Source organism: Patiria miniata, unplaced genomic scaffold, assembly GCF_015706575.1.
Source record: "Patiria miniata isolate m_02_andy unplaced genomic scaffold, ASM1570657v1 HiC_scaffold_18, whole genome shotgun sequence".
Taxonomy (NCBI): domain Eukaryota; kingdom Metazoa; phylum Echinodermata; class Asteroidea; order Valvatida; family Asterinidae; genus Patiria; species Patiria miniata.
In genome coordinates, this window is record NW_024037056.1 from 13,903,482 (window position 1) to 13,923,339 (window position 19,858).

General features: G+C 44.7%; 3 protein-coding genes across 3 annotated transcripts; all 3 read right to left on the reverse strand.

Annotated features, from left to right (window-relative positions):
• Positions 1-274: 274 nt before the first annotated feature.
• LOC119724732 (G-protein coupled receptor Mth-like) lies at positions 275-2,089 on the reverse strand. The gene is made up of 2 exons (XM_038195920.1): positions 1,462-2,089; positions 275-1,149 (listed from the first exon to the last, which is right to left on the reverse strand). The coding sequence occupies exons 1-2, from the start codon at positions 1,996-1,998 to the stop codon at positions 847-849; spliced, it is 840 nt and encodes a 279-aa protein (XP_038051848.1). The 5' UTR covers positions 1,999-2,089; the 3' UTR covers positions 275-846.
• Positions 2,050-11,323, reverse strand: LOC119724730 (deleted in malignant brain tumors 1 protein-like). Its single transcript, XM_038195919.1, has 8 exons — positions 10,987-11,323; positions 10,421-10,729; positions 8,828-9,271; positions 7,193-7,546; positions 6,019-6,366; positions 4,678-5,013; positions 4,054-4,380; positions 2,050-3,718 (listed from the first exon to the last, which is right to left on the reverse strand). The coding sequence occupies exons 1-8, from the start codon at positions 11,090-11,092 to the stop codon at positions 2,073-2,075; spliced, it is 3,870 nt and encodes a 1,289-aa protein (XP_038051847.1). The 5' UTR covers positions 11,093-11,323; the 3' UTR covers positions 2,050-2,072.
• A 1,219-nt stretch (positions 11,324-12,542) lies between these two features.
• LOC119724733 lies at positions 12,543-18,838 on the reverse strand. Its single transcript, XM_038195921.1, has 5 exons — positions 18,395-18,838; positions 17,357-17,698; positions 16,785-17,111; positions 14,303-16,638; positions 12,543-13,851 (listed from the first exon to the last, which is right to left on the reverse strand). Exons 1-5 carry the CDS (start codon positions 18,483-18,485, stop codon positions 13,534-13,536), a joined length of 3,414 nt encoding a protein of 1,137 aa, XP_038051849.1. The 5' UTR covers positions 18,486-18,838; the 3' UTR covers positions 12,543-13,533.
• Positions 18,839-19,858: the final 1,020 nt, after the last annotated feature.

A 19,858-nucleotide genomic window follows, 5' to 3' on the forward strand; every position in this document is an offset into this window, starting at 1 on the left:
GGGGGGGGGGGGGGGGGGGGGGGGGGGGGGGGGGGGCTCATGCCATATTTTCAATGGGGAGCGCCAATAAAATCCTAAAATCATTCACACTATATTAACTAATGCACCCTTGTCACGGCTATTTCTTCTTTAGGGGAGACCGTTCGCATGTACATCACAATCCTTCTTTTTGCTAATGCAATATTTTTTTTACGGAATTTATTTTTTTTTGGGGGGGGGGCTAGACAAAAAAAATTGGGGGGGGGGGCCTACAGCCCCCCCTAGCCCCCCCCCCCCCCCGTAGAACCGCGCCTGTGGCTGTTATCCTTAAAATTCAAAACCTTTTTAACTATTGTTTATTTACATGTACATTTTTTATTTTAAAACCATAGCTAATTTAATGATCTTTAAAGTGAAATAAAACAATTTATACCCGGTGCGAAACAATTGAACTGCTGAAATGTGAACACTAAAGACGTAGATTATCATACAGATGATTAAGATTTACATAAGGGTAAAATAAAAATATATGGTAGAATCCAATTCTCTGCGTGCGTCTGAGCACTTGAGGTACCAAGCCGTTAAGGTGATGGTATCCTAGTTTATTTTCTGCTCATTAGTCACAAGTGATGTGTCACTTTCACTTTTCAGGCAAAAGCCGACGTTTAAAGTGTCCTATAAAATTATGTACGACCGAATTAACGGCATTGCCCATTATGTTTACTGAAAAAAAATAATCAAAGAGGCTACGTAGTGTTTGAAGTAATTTTATTGGGGAAAATATTTATATAGTATGGTCCATGCGTGAGAACTCTAATCACTCGAATTCAACTGTAGGCCTATAGTTGGACTTTTGGTTCTAGAATTCTACATCTTGGTTTCGGGGGATGCTGTGGCTTTTCGTGAGGCACCGTCCATTTCTGTAACGGTACATTTTTTCGATGTCTGGAAGCTGGATCCGGATCCCAACGAAGATCCAGTCTTGGTCTTCGCAAAACAAGGAAGCCTCTTCCGCCACAGCGCCCTCGTGCGTTGGTTTATGGCAAAGGCCAGGAAGATGAAGACCCCCTGCGAAGTGTTGAGAATGACGTTGATGTAGTTCAAGATCACGTGGTTCACCGCTTCGGCGGCAAAGGCAATAACCCACGTGAGCCCGAAAATAAAGGCAAGCTGTCGAGAATAAAATATCAAACAAGAACACTCTCAATTTAGAACATCACCTTGAAGAGGAGTTCATCCCCACAAATAAGAAAAACTCCCTATATATGTTGTGATAGGTTAGACACATTTGGAGATAACAACATGATACATTGAGTGTATAATACACACGCTGTATTCGTTTGAACATTATGGTGGGATAAAACCATTTTTTAAGGTAATTCTTTAAAGTTCCGAAAACATTCAAATTATTAAGCTAAATTGTGGAACGCTCAAAGTTGGTAGTTTTTGTTTATAATAAAAGAAAAAACAGTTATCGCATACCTTTGCATAAATCTTTGCCTCATTCAGCATCTCCTTTATTTGTCCTTTGTTCTGTACCATCTTGCTATCGCTCTTGGCCTTCCTCACACTGTTGACAATCAAGGCAAAGCAAGTGATGCTGAAGAGCAGAGAGATTGCCACAGGACCGCCAAAGACGACGAGCAGGACGTTTCCACTGGCAATCAAACACGGTGATGCCTCACTGTAGATGGCCGGGAGACTGGTACACCTGCAGACACTCAGGACCAGGCAGGTGGATACGATGAGCAACGCACCACCCCAAACTAACCCCATGACTGCCAGCAACTTCCGATAGCTGTTCCCTGTTCCCCTATGAAAAGCCGTACCAACAAAGGTTTTAGCCACATTGAAAGACAACGTCGCCATCCAGAAGAACGCAGCCAACCAGGACAGGTGAATCAGCGAGGCGCTCGCTATGCAGGCCTGTTTTCCCAAATCGAGAAATCCCTCCAAATTTAGCAGAAGGATGGCAACAAAGAGCGCCACCACGAGGTTCATCGTGTACAGGCCGGCCATGTTTCTCAGGTCTGGTAACACGCAGTAGGTGACAAAGGTGGCTGCCAATGCAAAGAGAGATAGAAAGCTGCAGACTAGAGAGACAATCCACAAGGCAAATGAAACGGGATCAGTCCAGTCGACGGGACCGCACACTGCAGCTTTCCCGTCTTGGAAAAGACATATTCTCTCGACACAAATTCTTTTCGTGTCGATAGATGCACGATGGATGAAGCTCCCTGAAACTCATACTCCTCAGGATACAAGGTCAAAACTTGAAAACAACTCAACTTGATGACATCAAGACATTCTTGCGGTGTTGTGGTGTTTTTCAGATAGGTTGAAACCCCCTTTGCCCAGCTGAGAGAGTTGAATATTTTGAAGTTTCGCTCAGTATGATTAGATATGTTAAAGTTAAAAACATCGCTTGCTTCCACTGTTGCGTTGACACAGCTGTCAAATTGTGCTAGCAACAGTGCGCCTTCGGTGGAGTACAATGTGACGGTATCGACATTGCAAAGTTCCAGTGCCTTGGATAGATTGCCATACTTTGCGAAAAAACCTTCGCTGGAAGTGACGTTGGCGTCGACTCTTCTGACTATAATTGATACTTCGAACCAACTCGCAGAAGTAGGTCTGGCCGTCTGAGTGTCGCTTTGGACAACTTGCCAGTATAAGACATCCGGACCCATATCGAGGTTGACGAGCGCGTCGCAGCCATCATCGACGATAAAGGAAGATCGCTCTTGGTATGGGATCGGGAAGGGAGGCAACTCTGCATCTTCAGCTTGTAATTCAATGCAAGCACCATCCTCATCCCTTACACCTGACGCGCAGATGACAACACGGCATTTGCCCAGGAAAGGATCGTAAAGCTCCCCGGGCTCACAGGCCGAGTTCTCATCACTGCCCCACTCAAAATCGAAAAGCCTGGCTATGGTCGGAGGCGCATGCGCCCGTGCGCAATCAGATCTACATTCTTTCCAGTTCTCAGTACTGCTGCAAAACAAAGTACACTGCTTACCACAACTGTCACTTGGGTGCAAATGCAACCCTTTGCACATGGCGCAATGCGGGTTACGGTAGAAAATTCTACTCTTAAAAAAAGGGGCAAAATAGTCATTGCATGCTGCCTCTAAAGAAGTGTTGAGAAATTCCCCAACACAAGATCTGTCGGATGTAATTGGACAAGAACGGGCCGACCCGAATTCACCATCAAGCGGCGGATCGATCCACAACTTGTTTGGGTCCCATCGCTCCGTGTCGATGCTCCAGGTGTTCAGGACCCGGGTATTCACCCCGTGGCAAATTGCACAGAAGAGGTTTTTGTACACGGCCCCCTCTTCGATGTAGACGGGCAAGGAACCAAGCAAGTCATCTTCAGCAGCCGCCATCTCGCAGGACCTTCTCACGACACTGTCGACCCATCCGTCTGGGCAGACACTCACCAACGCAAACCCGAAGTCTGCGAATCTTTCGCTTAATATTCTACTTGTTAACGGGACGCATGCGTAGTAGTGCAGATCCACGCCGTTGATGGTAATTTCACTCCCATCGGGAGGAGTTCGACAGCTGGAGTGGTAGTCATAGCAACAGTCGTCAAAGAAGGCGCATGAGTCGTCACACTTACAAGTATTTTGCTTAAAATGTCGGAGTGTATCGCGACTGCCTTGGTTGCAGTCGTATCCACAGTAGTGGAGCTCACCGCACAGATACGCCGGAGCCTCAAATCTTGTTGTTTCTGTACATAGAAGAATAATATTCAATAAAAAAAATGCATACTTACTTAGAAGGAACCTATACACCTAATGTTGTTTGAGTATGTATTTTGTTGATTTATGAAAAATGCTGGTTTGACTTTAATGTATATCCAATACAATACATGTAATTATGACATTAAATTTGTATATGAGGAGCAACGTTGAATAACTTTACACTAAAAATTATGGAGCATCCAATCGTGTATGATAATTCATATAATCCTAGTACCTGAGGAGACATTTTAAAGTGACATAAAGCAGAACATTTAAACCGCAAGTCAAGCTATGAACATCGTTAAATGTCTTCTCTGCGTACCGTCTTGACATTCCAGATACTGGTATGCATCGCAGCTTTTGTCGACATCCGACACCATCTCGCATTGGGACAGCTCGGTCTCCGTGCCGAAACAACCGATTGTCGACACAAGCGTCGAGCTCGGTGGTACGGTCCCATTCAGAAATCCCCTGCTCACTTGCACACTTTCTTGGAATCCAAAATGGCGGCAGAGAACTTGTGAATCTCGGTAGTCGTAAGGATGACCGCAGAGGGCGCCCCACTCGTCTGTCTCCCTCACTCGACCAACCACAATTCCAGATGCTGGATACTGTGAATCGATGAGTTTCAGCTCCAGTTTCGTCTCGGCTGGTGACGGAAAAATAATAGACACTTTGATTTAGGGATTATCTTGTAGAGGAGTTAATGATAATGAACGTCTTATCTAAAATGACTTGCTAGTATACGTGGCCAAGGTCAAAGGTACACCAATGAACGAAAATGATTCAATCATAATACACTGAACATGGAACGATTTTAAAGGAACCATGCATTGTGACAAATGTTGAGTGATTAAATCAGCAGACAATTTAAGGTGTAATTCAAGGTCGACGGAGATAATAATTGCATGAAATGAAATACAAAGACATCGAAACATTAACTTACTATAGTTGCTACATTTCAAACCAGCGTAGTTGGTGCAATGTTCAAGAGTCGGTTGGGTAATCTCACAATCGTTCAGCTCATCCTCCTCCCCAGAGCAAACCACTTCGTGAACGAGGCTAGGAATCAATGACGACAGAGTCGATTCCGCCAGAGAATAAGGAGCAACAACATCTGACTCGGGAAATCCAAGATAGCGGCATGCGGCTCTGTGCGCATGCGCAGATGTCAGCCAATCGTCACCGCATACGGCGTTCCACGCTTGTTGGCTACCATTGCAACGCACCTGGAGAAGGCCTGTGCCCTCCAGCACGCCATAAGACAGACGAAAGTCTAGATCTGCAACGAAAAGCACCAAAAAACGTGGGGAAAGTCAAGTTGAAGCCAACTGAACATACTGTGCAGGCCGACTGCTTGACTGGAGACCTCACCTCCTTTCACACATGAGGTCAGGCAACGCCCACAGTGATTCTTAATTCTTATTGGTTACCATGCTTCTTGACTGTACCCGGCTCGTAAGTTTGACGACACTTCAACTTGAACCACGCGTAGTTCACACGGATTTGAACAGAACCATTGCAACTTGAAGTTAACGCGCTACAGCGCGTTTAGCCCATAAGCGCTAGTAATTAGTGGTGCGTGCTCGTGTATGATGACGTAGTAACTTACGAAGCGGATACTGCCTCCCGTTTAGTTTCATTTGCCTACTTCTCCACGCATCGCATCACGCGCACACGCATCCATGGTACGTGCTGTGGGGTGTTGTGGTCCAATGGTTGCGGTAGTAGTAAAATTTTGGGTACCTGGTAGGAAGAAATTCGCTAGCGCCGTAATGGCAGCCGTGCTAAAGCCAGGGTAATAATGGAGCGCCAGGAGCGTCACTTGTGAGTACATGATTGCTACACAAGAAGCCAATATTAGTATTACTACGCGCATGGAGTATCCTTAAGTCGACCGCTAACGACTTGGAGCGAGTTGGAGCATGGAATGTGGTAAAAAAAAACCTCAGTTTCTATTTAACTTCAATCGAACGCAAAATGATTTGACTTTACTCGACTAGTAATTGTACCCAGAGCACGGTTCCATCGCTGGTTACCGATAGCCGCACGCATTATGAAGCGCAACAGGGAGCTAGAACCAAGGAGTGTCGTGATGATGTTTTGACCATTGTTTGACTAGCTCTAGATGTTTGGACGCTGCTACTACTGCGCAGGCGTAAGTACGTCACAAGTCAACACTAGTCTAGTAATGATCCTAGGCCGAACTTTTTCATTGTTGGAGGATCAGATGGAAGACACTTTAGTGAGCAAAGTTGAAAATTAATAGGAAAATTAAAACAAATACCCGAGCCGCACGAAATCCAAAGCGTCTCATTAGCCGCACACGGCTGAGCGTATCCTACGTCGGGCACCAGACCACATTGGAGGACACCAACCGATGAAAAGAAGCATTCGTCATCAGCGACTCTAACGAACGGGGAGTCTCCAACGCTATCGGGAACAGCTACATCGTTTTGAGAATGACAGAACACCGGGTATCCAAGCCGCCTGCAGATGTCGGCGCCGACACCCGGTAGTATCGCCGACCTCGAGCTGCACAGCGTACTCCAGGTCGAGTCGTTAAAAGTTCGAATTTGCAGGACGCCTTCATTTGGAGAAGCCCCGCCCACGAGTCGGAACATTGTCTCGTTAACTAAAGAAAATGATCAACAAAACAACTGTTAGTCAAAGAAGATAATCACGCGGTTTACTTCGGATAAAACTACCAGCATTAAAAGAGTCACCATGAAACTTCAGCTTGATGAGGTGTGATCAAGTTTTACCGACCGCTTACGCAAAGGATTTCATTTGTGGTGTCAAAAGTCTTTATGGGCCACTTACCTGGAGTTTGTCATGGATACGGGTTCTGTGCAATAACAGTTTACTCCAAGTATGCATTCTACTAGGAATCACAACCTCTCTTTGATTAAACATTTAAATGTTATGCTACGGCATTGTGTAGCTTAAAGGCACCAGGAACATTTTTCAATTACCAGGAAACCTATACCAACTGTTTAACAAGACCATCCTTGCTCAAAGTAAAGATAGGAATGGTAGCAAAATACCGTGAAATTATTCTCTCTGAAATGGTATCACTCAGAAGGAAACAACCATTTGAGGTGGTTTAAGTAAATATTCACAGTATTTACATGCGTCAGCAAAGGAATCCAGTTATATTTATGTCTATAAGGGCCTACGATTTCTCTGTTTCTGTTTTTTTAGTGAATGGTATCCACTGAGCTTAAACTTCAACAGGTTGTTTGTTATGCACCTTTAATTCTTCAAACAATGTACAAAACGCAAATAATCCTTTGTAACTTTAAGGTGACATTTTGCGTCAACGCCCAGTAATGGATATTATTGTAGCATGCATACAGAAGACGCCCTGAAAAAATATTAAAACCAGTTGTAGATGGTCTGCAAATGTGCCTGTCACTTGGGGCGTAGGTGTGACATCAGAGGTCAAATGTGACTCGTACCTGAAGGGTAGGATATCTGTAAGCCCTCTGTTGAGCAGACGACGCCAGCATCCCTGGTATGGTCGCAGGACGTATCGATGCCGTCATCGTAATAACAGTCATGCAAAAAGTGTTCGTTCCCCTGGCATCCCACCCAAATCAGATGAATCGGTCCAGAGCCAGGAGTGACCTGCGGGTCGGCAGAAATGGCGGCGGGGTAACCTAGGTAACGGCAGACCACAGTGGCATCTTGCAAATCCCATCCAGTATTGCAGACGGTTCCCCATTGTCCGTCATAGAATACCTCGACCCGGCCACTAGAGGGGGCTCTTCCATCGGATAGACGTATATCATCAAAGAATTGTTTATGCATATCTGTATAAAATAGTACATAATTAATACCACACCCAATGGGAGATATCTTCCGTACCACATTATATGTTTGCACTTTTACACCAGAAATAACCTGCATGCAAACGAGGTACCACCACCGAGTTGTGGTCGCCAGATAGACCTTGTCTGAATAGCTGCCAGACCGGACATTCTATGCAGTGACGATATGTGTTGCACTGAATTATGCGGCAGTTTACGCTTCGAAAAGTGCCTATTGGTTGCACACACTGGGCCGAAAACATAAAAACTAGCAACTGCTTCTTCTAGGCTTTTGCTTACATTTTTATATATAACAATAAGTAATTGCTTACAAGCACATTCTATACTTTTAAGCAAAAGCAACAACTTGTTTCTTGCAAGGAAATGCTTCCTAGATTAGCAATAGCTTAAAAACGTATACATTGAACATAAAACAGGCTTCTGCTTTTGTCGTTAAGCATTTTGCTTGTAGTGTTTCAAGTTCTCACGTGGTAGCTTGAGCTCCTGCTTATCAGATAAGATCAACCGTTATCGTCATGTCTATGCCCGTTTTAAAAGAGACGACCATGTTTGATTTGCGTCTGTTTTCTTCTTGACCTGTACTTTCATGCTGGCTATACCTTCTTCATTATTTGTCAGTCATCCGTGTTTTTTTCCCAGTTATTGTAGCAATTGATGCTTTGGCATCCTGAAGTGTCCTCGCTTTCTTTTCCTTACTACTTGGCATAGCTGACACTTCTTTGCAAGCACAAGGTTTTTTATAATGTTAACCAAGACTGCACTCATAATGTTTGTCAAATTTGACAGCAGTTTGATCAACATCACTTTCTGCAGCCATTTTGGAAAGTGTGTGGGGATGAAACGCAAAACATGTGTCTGTCAAAAGCGTTTACATTGACGCACACCTCAGCGCACATCTGGATGAAGAGCGCTTTTGCTCAGAACCTAAGCATTTGCTAAGCAAGCTTCAGAAAAAGCTGTTAGTCAAAGCAAAATGAATATGTATGTGTTTTTAAGCTATTGCTTTTACTTTGCTTCTGCTTGATGAGCTTTTGCTTTTGCTTATAAGCAATTGCTAGTTTTTATGAATTCGGCCCATTGCTCCTCCTGCAACACATCATTATACACGACCTAGTATCAATCCGTACTTGTGATCTAGCGTAAAAAGTCTATAAGAGAAATTGTGGAATCAAAAGAATAATTGTCGCATGGCTAGACGACCAAGCACATAAGCTGTCTTTACTTGATCTGAGTTTCGTAAAAATAAAATGAATGGAGACTCACCGGGTTCTTCAGGAGGTAATTCTTCTTCCGTGTCGTCTTCAGAGGATGAACCCTCTGAGCTGTAAGAGGATGAGCTTGCAGATGAAGGTTCAGAGGGCTGGGACTCGTCTGAGTTTTCAGTTGAGCAGACGACGCCTGCATCTTCTCGATGAGTGCAATCGGTCTGGCCCCAGCCCGCGTGACCACAGTCCTCCAATCGCGTCTCCAGCCCAGTGCAATCTACATCGTCCAGGAGAATCAAGCCGGAGCCACGGCCGAATCTCCGGGTGGCGGACACGGCGAAAGGAAAGCCAAGAAATTGACAGACCACCTTGGCGTCAGAAATATCCCAATTGTCGTCACAAACGGTGCCCCAGACACCACCGTAGAAGACCTCGACTCGGCCAGACGAGTCGGAATTTCCATTGACCAGACGAATGTCTATGTCTCCCGTGATGCCAGTTTCTATACAATTAGATTGAAACAAGACAAGCTTAGACTACTAAAGCTGGTTCAAGAGCCAGCCCAGAAAAAAATCAATTCAATTACTTTCTCGAGTTGCCCAATTCTGTAATATTTATTCTGTATATGCCCTAAAACCAGCTGTTTCGTCATAGCCCTTATTCCATGCATTGAAGCCAGAGTCCGTCATTTGCAGCTATCCAAAAACTAACTGACGTAATTATTGTTGAAAAACATACTTGGTTGGCAGATGGTAATGCGACTAAACTCCCTGTGAAATTATTCTTTCTGGCAAGCTGTCATTTTGAAGAAATCAACGAAAGAAGGCCTTTCCAATGGTGCGTCTTAAGAAGCACCGTTGGAAATTTCCGTTTGTAGTTCGTTTTTTTTATTAGGCGAAGCGCGCGCAAGCGTTCACGACGCACACGCGCGCGTGGTTGCTATAATTCGTTGGATCGGTGTGCAACATCGCGTAGCTGCAATCGGCTCAGTGAGAATGCGTCTCGGGCGCTGAATTCAGGCCCTATTCAAAACATGATTCAGCAACTTTTGATTGGAAATCGAGATCCTATAATGTTGTTTTTCTCGAAATATACAGCTGAAGCTGAGCTGAAACTTCATCAGGTTAGTTGTTTAGCACCCTTGTTTAGATTTTGAGCACTTTTGTTGCTTCGAACGAACAACATGCACAAATTACAAATGATGGACTATACCTTTAACGTCTTACATTTCAAACATACGATTTTGTTTTCAACTAATGCGAAGCATTGGAATTAGAGAATGGTATTGGTGGTTGTCTATCTACAACTCGGCAAAACAGCTTTGAAATAATTCAGTTTGATTGGTGAATATATCATGATTGTCGGTTGAAACTTTACTCGCCAGAATTGGTACATAAGGTTCCCTGAAGGAGTAACAAGAACTTTTAGAGGAGTATTAAAGATTTTTTTTTTCTTTCGAAAGAGCTTTAAAGTTGGTTTTGTGTATGATTGAAGTAGAGACTTAAAAGCCATTTTCCATGACTCGCAGGGATTGTTCTGTGTCCTGACTGAGTAACTGGGCCTGAGTGGGTTATTGAGTAAATAATGTCCTTATGTGAGACGTTCGGCTGCAGCTAACCTAGGCAACCTAAGGTCCAGTTCTCTGTCTTACCTGTGCAGTAAACACCAACATCCTCACTGTGTTCACAATCGTTAACGCCCCAGCCGTTGTGAGAACATTCTGATAAGTCCGCCTCATCCCCACTGCAACTGACTTCGTCCAGCAGGATATCCCCAGATCCCGTGCCGTATTTGACCGTGGCTGAGAGGGCGGAGTGATATCCCAGGGACCGACACACCACATGGGCGTCCTGAATATCCCAGCTGTCGTCGCAAACAGTCCCCCATGCGCCGTTGTAGTACACCTCGACGCGGCCCCCCAAAGCAGAATCTCCACCGGACAGGCGGGTCTGTATCCCCCCTTGAGAAAAGTAAAACCACACACGGTATCAAAGTCTACCACTGCTTGCTGTGGTTTAAACTTCATCAATAATTGCCGGATTGTCTAACCATTGACCAAGTCGCCCAGCCTCAAGTAAAGTTACAGTGAATTGACCACAACTGTTTGAATTTGAAGTTCTACAATGGCATTTTCTTGTCACTGTTTCTCCATAAAATTGACATTGACTTGTGATTTGACATGTGATTGACTTGGCTGAGAATTTACGTTTCACTTACCTGTTGTTTGAGATGTTACAAAAGGGCCCACGCCCAAACCCAGGATGATCAGAAATGCTCCAGCAAGACGAATCCTCTGCGTGTCTGCCATGCTTGCACCAGCCATACAGAGTGATCAATTATTGGCACTCCAGAAGGAGGCACGTCAGCATCAAAACTGCCTCAATTAATTACACTGATTCAGACACCGAAGCAAATGTTCTACTTTAGGCACACGAATGTTCGCGACGAGGATCGGTGTTTCTGACAGGAGGTAGTGTTGTTGTTGCGATAGTTCGCTCCACAATATTATGTAGGCATATTGCGCAGGTGAAATTTGGAATGATTTTATATTCTTCTTTTGTTGCGTAATAAACTGACTGGTACGTATTACATGGTGCGCCGCTGTGCGCTCGTTAAATTTAATTGACGTCTTGTGTGTTATTTTTTTGATTGTTATATTTAAATCTCAGGCGAATGTAGCCTTCATCAAGTGCTGGTTACCCTTAACTCTATGAAGGTTTTGTTAAAGGCCATGTGTTGGTTATAAAACGAAACATTGTACCAGAAAACCCAAATAAACGCGGATTGATTGCGATATATCCGCTGCTCCAATTGGCTCCCCGATCCGTCCACACACTTTTTTGATTTAACGGAGGCCTGTTACCTGATGAAAATAAACCTGTCTACCGTTCCCCGCGGATGCAATTGGCCGGCCATTATCTGTAACACCCCCCCCCCCAGGATCATAGAACCACTGATCTCTATATAAAGACTGGATAGCTAATACAGAGCCGCACAATGTACGAATTTGACGCCATATTGGTGAGACCGGCTGGTGATCTACAAAGGACAAGTTGTCGTTTTTATAGACAACATGATTTCTTTTGTAACGTCGCGGTTCACTTGACTTATATTTTGACCACCATCACTGACCAAGGTTACCTACAATTTTTCTAACGTCGTGGTTACTAAAATGCCGCAAATATAACTTTTTCGGCGTTTTGAAATAATAATCACAACGGAAATGTGTCCCTTTTAGAACATCATAATATGTGTACGTGACCAAAATGCGCGTCAACTGTTGATACAACGCGCGCGTATTTACGCGTAGAACGTTCATTATACGCGGCCATCTTCGTGAGACCGGGGGCGAATTGGTCAATATGCAAAGTCTACTGTGTGAATGTTGTATGCATATCCGCTATCCAGTCTTTATATAGAGATCAGTGATGAGAACCATGGCTACGCCGCTGCCCACTCACCGAGTTATAACATGGTCACCCTCTTGTATAACTTCCTAAATCTGCGCTCAAGACGTCAGTGATTGATAGTGATTTTAGTTACAGTTGCAGAGCGCCCCCACACATCTGTTACATGAATAATAAATTAGATAGCGATATATAAATAATATAGTATTCGCTTTAATCTGATCTGCAATTCAAAGAGCGCCCTCACTTAGCATTGTACCAAGACAGCCTTTTTCGATCCCAACCACACCCACAATGCCTTCCCTTGCTAAAAAAAAATCAAGATCCACTCTCAAACTCAAGAAATGATAATCGAAGAACCGTTTATTGTGATTCACCTGTACTTTCACATAACAAGCTACGTGTAATACTTTGTAAGTTTTTCTACATCAGCGTAAACCTATACAGTTTTTTTAGGTTGAATGTAAGAAAATCATGTGATTTAGCTTAATGAATATTCTACACATCAGTTAATATTTTTATATATGGAGCATTCATAGAAAAATCAATGAGAGAATAATTCCTATTTTATAATGCACATATACTAATACTGACCCTTGTATAACGACAGAATTTATAAAAGTCAGTGTCACGTCTACGCATCCCTTCGATTGTTTAAATGGTTCTTTACGATTATTAGATGCGTTGCTCCTCACTGAGTTTGTCACGAAGACGTGTGCAACACCAAGGGAGCTGTTGCAAAAGTCCGACGATGAGGAACAATAGCCAATCCTCGATTTACACCACAAACAAGCCGCCTAGTATTTGTTGAGCGCAATCGGTACGGTAGATGTGTGCGATCGGTTAAAGTAAGCAACCAGTCGACCGTGCTGCACTGTATGTCTAAATAATAATAGGCAGCTAATAGATATGTTTAGGACCCAATTATGATAATTATTGGAGTTTTTCTGTCTTTAAAAAAAGGGAATATTATTGGCTTTCATATCAGGGTTGTTGTATTTATTACATCATGTACATGGTGCAATGTCGCAGGCCTTATTGTATTGACCATAATCATCAAGAGTAAAATAAAAAAATCAGGGAAATCAAACCGCAGTTTTGAACTCCGATCCTCCTACTACTAGTGGACAAACCCCTGCTCTGGAATGAGGGGGACGAGTTACCGCCTGGGCATGTGTGCAACACGGTTGCCCTCCATTAGAAATCCTGAATTGAAGAACAATTATAACTGCACTGTCAACATGATTTTAACTGATGTGCACCCCCTCCTACCCCAGGTTTGACCCTAGTTACGCCGTTGGAAAATAGCAAAGACTGGAGTACACTCAATATTTTTCTCTATCTTTTATTTGCTACACTACAAATAAGTTTCCTCTTTAATATCCTCGGTTTCGGGGCTCTTATTCGATACGGTGGAGATATGAGTTGCTGTAACTGCGTGCTTTTCCTTACTACTGGACGATACTTTCGTGCTCACTTTTGACCCGCCGGCGTCACCACGACCAAGTATCCTACCCCTCCACAGCGCCCTCACGCGTTGGTTGAGGCAGAACGCCATGAAGATGAAGACCCCCTGCAGCGAGTTGACGATGACGTTGGTGTAGGACAAGATCACGTGGTTCACGGCCACAGACACGAACGCTAGCAGCCAGGACACACCAAACAGTAGTGCCAGCTGTAAAAGAAAGACATGCTGTTTATTTCATGAGAATTCCTGACTTCTTTGGACGAGGATGGAAAAGTAATGTACGAAAGTGTCACGGGCTCCGTGCACAAGTACCCCCTCACCGGCAAGAAAAGGAGAGTTTGGGGATACCCATGGGAGTGACAGTCGAACGCATTGCCGTCTGGTCCCGTCCACATGGCTCTCGACAGTGGTAAATAAGCGCCCTCTCGTGTTCACGCACGGAACCCATAATGACTTTGCACCCAGAGCCTCGGTTTGAATGCTAATTTGAAGTCTTCAAGTACATGAGGGTACAAGCAATACAGGAAATTTTTTACTTATGGATAAACCGAGCGAAAATTTAACAATTAGCAATCATAAGCTCTTAATACTAACACTAACGACCAATACATATTTCAATGTCATCGCCAAGTAGGCAAAGTATTTTTTTTAATATTACCTTGACATAGATCTTCAACTCCCCAAGTACTTCCTCCAGATTTCCCTTCTTCTGCACCATCTTGCTCTCTCCCTTCATCTTCCGAACCTTCACGATGACGAAAATAAAGGAGCTGACACTAATCAGCAGAGAGGCGGCCACTGGTGCAACAAAGGCAACGAGTAGTGCTTTGACATTGGGGATCCAACATGGCGGCGACTCGCTGTATACGGCAGGAAGGCTGGTACAGTCACAAAAGTTGAGAACGAGGCCGACAGCGACTATCAGCAAGGCGGTCCCCCAGACGAGCGTCATTGTAGTCAGCAGTTGACGAGAACTTGGTGGTGAACCCCTTGGGAGGACGTTCCTACTCCCAAAAGTCTTTGCGGCATTGACAGACAGCGTCGCCATCCAGAAGAACGCTGCTAACCACGAGAGATGTATCACCGACGCCATTGCCTGACAGTATGTCCCTTCCACGCTCAGGTTTCCCGCTAAAACGATCAGGAGGATGGCAACAAAGAGCGCCACCAGGAGGTTCATAGTCTGGAGCCCCACCATGTTTCTCAGCGTCAGGAATACGCAGTAGGTCACGAAAGTAGCAAGCAGGGCCAACAGTGACAAGCAGTAGAGGATTAAGGACAGTAAGCCCAAAGCGTACTTGCTGGGGTCTGACCAGGCCACAGGGCCACAGATAATCGCTGTACGGTCGGATAAAGTGACAAATTCACCCGGACCAAATGCAAGCCCCGTCGGAAGATGACGTATCGACCGCGATACAGGTTGGAACACATACTCATCAGCTGTTAATCGTTCAAACATCTTCGAGCAGTTCAGCAGGATGATATCAGTGCACTCAGTTGGCAGTAATCCCTCTCTAGAGAAGCTGGAATTTTGTTGACTCAAGCGAAATGATCGAATGATTTTCAAGTCATAGAGTGTTTCGTTTTCAATCGAGGGATCGAAGACTTCCCACATGTTCATGGTAGAGTTAGCGCAGACGTCAATTGATGACAACAACTCCACACCTTTCAAAGTGTACGCAGTTACTGTGAGGAGGTTGCAATAACTTTGTTCAGTATTGTAGTTCTTGAAGGTGTTCAGGAAATCGCCGATATCTTGTTCAAGAGTTTCATAGCTCTTACCTAAGATGAAAAGAGTATGGTTTTCTATGGAGAGATCGCTTGATTGGGTATCGTTAAGTGGAACCAATTGCCAGTGAACGACTTCAGAGCTACCGCTTAAACTGTCGTTGATGATTGAATGACATTCTCTGTTAAGTGTCTCGGGGGATTGGAGAAGTGGCGGTATTGGGAAGAAGGTTTCTAGCAGAGGTAAGCATTGGCCATCGTCTGCTAGCACCAAGCCCGCAGCACAGATCACACCACGGCATCTATCCAGGAAAGGATCGTACAACTCCCCACTGCGGCAGGCGGACTTCTCCCCGCCACCCCAGCCGAAATCGAACAGCGCCTCCACCGTCAAGATGTGCGGGGGACCCTTCGTGCAAGACATGTAGCATGGCTCCCAGTTCTCGAAAGGGACGCAAAACGGCGGCAAACAGGTGGAAAGACAAGTGTCCGTGGGATACGCAAACTGACCGTTGCACAGTGCGCAGTGCGGATTCTTGTAGCGGACTGAGTTCACGACCGTCGGTGCAAAGTATTCCTTGCAGGCTGCCTCATGGGACGAGTTACTGAATTCTTGGAGACAGGAACCTATTGTGGAGACCGGACATGTGCGGGGGAAACCACCTGAACCATCCTCGGGTGGTTCAACGACGTACCTCCCTGTTGGTGTGCCGTCAATAATTGTCACATTTAATCGCGGATCGGTGTAAGTCGAGCCCGGCATCGTGTAGTCTTCGTATTCGAGTTTTGCGGTCCACTTGCGTATCTCATTCGCCTCGACGCCGTGACAAAGGGCACAGAAGATGTTCTTGTAAACAGCCCCCTCGTTGTCGAAGACTGGGAGGGATGCGATGACGTCTAAGGGGAAGGGCATCTGTTCGCACTCAAGCTTCAAGAAATCGGGGCCGGTCCATTGCTGGGGGCAGAAACTCACAAGCGCAAAACCGAAGTGGGCGTATCTCTCTACGACTTCCATTCCCGGCGTCTGTACGCATGCGTAGTACCGTATGTCTACTCCATTCATTAACTCTCCACCGGAATCGGGCGTTGGGTCGCAGTTGGTTTTGTAGTCATAGCAACAGTCTTCGAAGTATACGCATGCGTTGTCGCATTTGCACGTCTCTGTGGCCTCGTATCTCAGTGTGTCACGCGGGCCTTGATGGCATTCAAAACCACAGTAGTGTATCTGGCCACACAAATTGATGGGATCCTCAAACATTGCAGTTTCTGAAATTCAGAATATTGACAAAATAATAATATAATAAATAAACAGAAAAATGTGTATCTTGATAGAGGTGCATCATGCGTTTACACCAGCAAAATGAACATGTAACAAATTCCTTATGAAACAAAACTTGATGGCGTCCACGAACCTGCTTCGCATTCGATGTAAGGAAGCGTCTCGCAGGTAACCCCAGCGCCGGATACCAGCTCGCACTGCCACAGCTCAGTTTCGTCTCCCAGACAACCGACCGCCGAGAACATCGTGGTCTCGGGTATGTCGCTCTCATTGATCAGACGGGCCTTGGTGTCGATGTTCGGTCCGAATCCAAGATGGCGACAGGCCACTTGAGCGTCTCGGTAGTCCCAATGGTCGCCGCAGATGGCGCCCCACTCCTCGGCCGGACTATAGCGCGCCACCAAAAAGCCGGAGGCCTCGAACCGGGAGTCGGTCAAATTCAGCTCAAACCTCCGTTCATCTGAAGAAAAAAATGCAGCAAATTGGAAAGAGTCTTGTATTTCCCCAGTGTAGGTACTCTTAATATTGTTATGTTTAGATGATGATATCGGATCTTTGCAGTTACGGCTTGGTAATAAAAAAAAAAATGTTTCGGAATTAAACCTGAAAATGCCTTGTGTTACATTTTGCCCAAACCGAGAGAACAATTATATGTTGAAACTGATTCTAAATTGCAAAATGATGGCGTGTCCGATTAGTTTTTACCTGTTATCACGGTGTTGCCATTATAAATGAAGTGTTCTGAGCACACCACGCCGACGTCTTGGGTGTGGTTGCAATCATGGTTGCCCCAGCCATTATGATAGCAGTCTTCAATCATTCCATGGAAGTCAGCGCACCACACATCGTCCAGGAGTATCGGCCCAGACCCCTCACCGAAGTTGGCCAGTTTGGAAAATACGAACCCGTAGCCGAGTTGACGACAGACGACCTTGGCACTTGCAGCGGTCCAGAAGTCGCTGCATATCGTGCCCCACTCTCCATCGTGATAGACCTCCACTCGGCCTTCAGATGAGGAATTTCCGTCCACCAGACGAACAGTATCGGCTTCAAAAAAGAAAATCAGTTAAACTGGTGCAAACTGTGCACTGACTAGATTGATCTGAAATATACATATCAACAACAACCAAATTACATGGCCTGATATTTCGGGCTTTAATAAGAACACCTGCTAGTTGTACAGCAGATAGACGATCGGATTGTTCATTTGATGACAACAGCATGGAATTTGGCACACAGTCGAAGTATGCTATGAGAAAGATAATTGGCTATAGAGCCATCACAGATTTGCCCTTTAAAAAAAATATAGGTGGAATAACAAGCAATATTCAGATGTTTCATAATGGCCTCATTGCTTGTTATTCTACCTATAGTTTCGTCAAAGGACAAATCTCCGATGGCCCTATAGCCAAATATCTTTCTTAAGACATTCTATCATCAAAGTGGACACTACCCCAAATATTTCCCCTATCTGCCCCTGCATGCTTCGGAGGCAAATGACAGTGGCACAAGAAACAAACATAGGGGACACACAAGCATGCAAGGGTGGAAGGAGAAACACACAAGCGGGACTAAACAGGGCTATCCCCAAGGAGTGTGGCAGCAGGTGAAGATCAAATGGATTGGGTGGGGCAGGAAGGGGGTGAGAAGGGAGGGATGATGCTAGAGTGGCGGCAGCATATACATGTATAATGTCTCCTGACATTCATTCATTCTGGGTCTAATTTTCTTTCCAGTACTTACCCACTTGGCCAACGGTGGAAGTAAATTCTAGGGAAAAAACGAGTAGACACAATGCAAGGAAACATCGGTTACTATCACGTCGGTTGCGCATAGTGAGGCTGCGGAGCAAACAGCTCGCCCAGTCGGTGTCAAGCAACAAACAATCCACCTCACGACACAATTTAAAGCTCCTATGGAAGAAATCAGGAATGACCACCTTTTACAGCATGGAGGTTGCAGCAAGTAATATCAAAGACATTCACTGTACGTGTGGGTTGAAGCTGTCTTTTTGGAACAAATTGACTGTTCTTTGCTTTTATAACAGATTCGCTGACGGGGGTCGTACCATGATCATCCGATCTAGTTGTTAGTCCATTGCGCACGTTAACCTGTAGTAGCCTCGATTTATACCCGTACAATCACGACAATTTCCCTCCTTGATGTCAAGTTTTCTTCGTCATTAGAACACACCCATTAGGTTTTTTTATGGATTTGGCCGTACTATTCATATCCTTGCATCGAGTGACGGGTCGAGGTAATTCGATCCCAGGTCAAGTACTTCAAAGACGACAGAGTGTCTGTTGCTTTTGGTGCCCGATGCGGGTAGTATTGCTGTCTTTTATTGGGAAGAGTCCAAGGCTTACAACAATTTCGGAGAATCAAACATTAACCAATCATTAAACAGAGAAATAAATTACACATCAGCCAGTTTGAAATCAAGCCGGCAATTAGCGAGTCAAGCAATCTCGGAAGTCATTTTACTTTTCAAAAATTAGCCAGCCAACGACCCAGTCTGATTTCTGTTCCCAGCGAAGGGGGAAGCGGCAGAAGCCAGACGGTCTATAGATTGTGGTCAATCAAACGGGCCACTAACGAGTCAAGATCGAGTGCCCCTAATCGCAGCTATCAATCGTTTTTTGTCATCGTTAGGATACCGGATTTTGTGGCATTAGCGAAATTACCTTAATGGTAAGAGGTCCCGTAAAATTTGTGATGATATCCTCAATTTTGAGAAAGTATTCTGTTGGGAGAACATGAAATTTTTAGGTTTGCCGCCATAAGGATAAACTCGTTCATAATTAGAACAAAACCGACCTTCAATAGTAAAAGTATTAGGGATTTTCAGTACTGTTCACGTATACCAGTAAATTTCACAAAATAAAGGTGCTCCATGTGTACGTGCGGTGATATTATGATCCAGTACATTATATAACCTTGAAATACCAGTATCGTGGTAAATTTTGTCACCGTACAACTGTATTATTACCACGAGCACGAACTGTTGTATATTTCTAAAATCAGCCAAACGAAGACATGTAATTTGGTCCAAATCGAAGTAAGGAGCTCCGATTCAGGCAAACCTCACTCGTTCATGAAGTCACTGGGAGATTCGGATCTGAGGCGTTACTTGAAAATATTAATATTTATGGACAGAGCCGACTCCGATATCCCCTCAGAGAACTGAGGCAATCAATCCAGGACACC

What these genes read in the sequence shown, in the direction of transcription:
- LOC119724730 (XM_038195919.1), bottom strand. Translation starts at nt 11,092, where the DNA reads ATGGCTGGTGCAAGCATGGCAGACACGCAGAGGATTCGTCTTGCTGGA. An exon ending in ATTACCTCCTGAAGAACCCG is followed by an intron (nt 7,547 to 8,827) that starts GTGAGTCTCCAT and finishes TATTTTATACAG; the next exon opens with ATATGCATAAACAATTCTTT. An exon ending in TTTGAAATGTAGCAACTATA is followed by an intron (nt 4,381 to 4,677) that starts GTAAGTTAATGT and finishes TTCCGTCACCAG; the next exon opens with CCGAGACGAAACTGGAGCTG.
- LOC119724732 (XM_038195920.1), bottom strand. Translation starts at nt 1,998, where the DNA reads ATGGCCGGCCTGTACACGATGAACCTCGTGGTGGCGCTCTTTGTTGCC. An exon ending in AGGCAAAGATTTATGCAAAG is followed by an intron (nt 1,150 to 1,461) that starts GTATGCGATAAC and finishes TATTCTCGACAG; the next exon opens with CTTGCCTTTATTTTCGGGCT.
- LOC119724733 (XM_038195921.1), bottom strand. Translation starts at nt 18,485, where the DNA reads ATGCGCAACCGACGTGATAGTAACCGATGTTTCCTTGCATTGTGTCTA. An exon ending in TTACATCGAATGCGAAGCAG is followed by an intron (nt 16,639 to 16,784) that starts GTTCGTGGACGC and finishes TCTGAATTTCAG; the next exon opens with AAACTGCAATGTTTGAGGAT. An exon ending in AGTTGAAGATCTATGTCAAG is followed by an intron (nt 13,852 to 14,302) that starts GTAATATTAAAA and finishes TTTCTTTTACAG; the next exon opens with CTGGCACTACTGTTTGGTGT.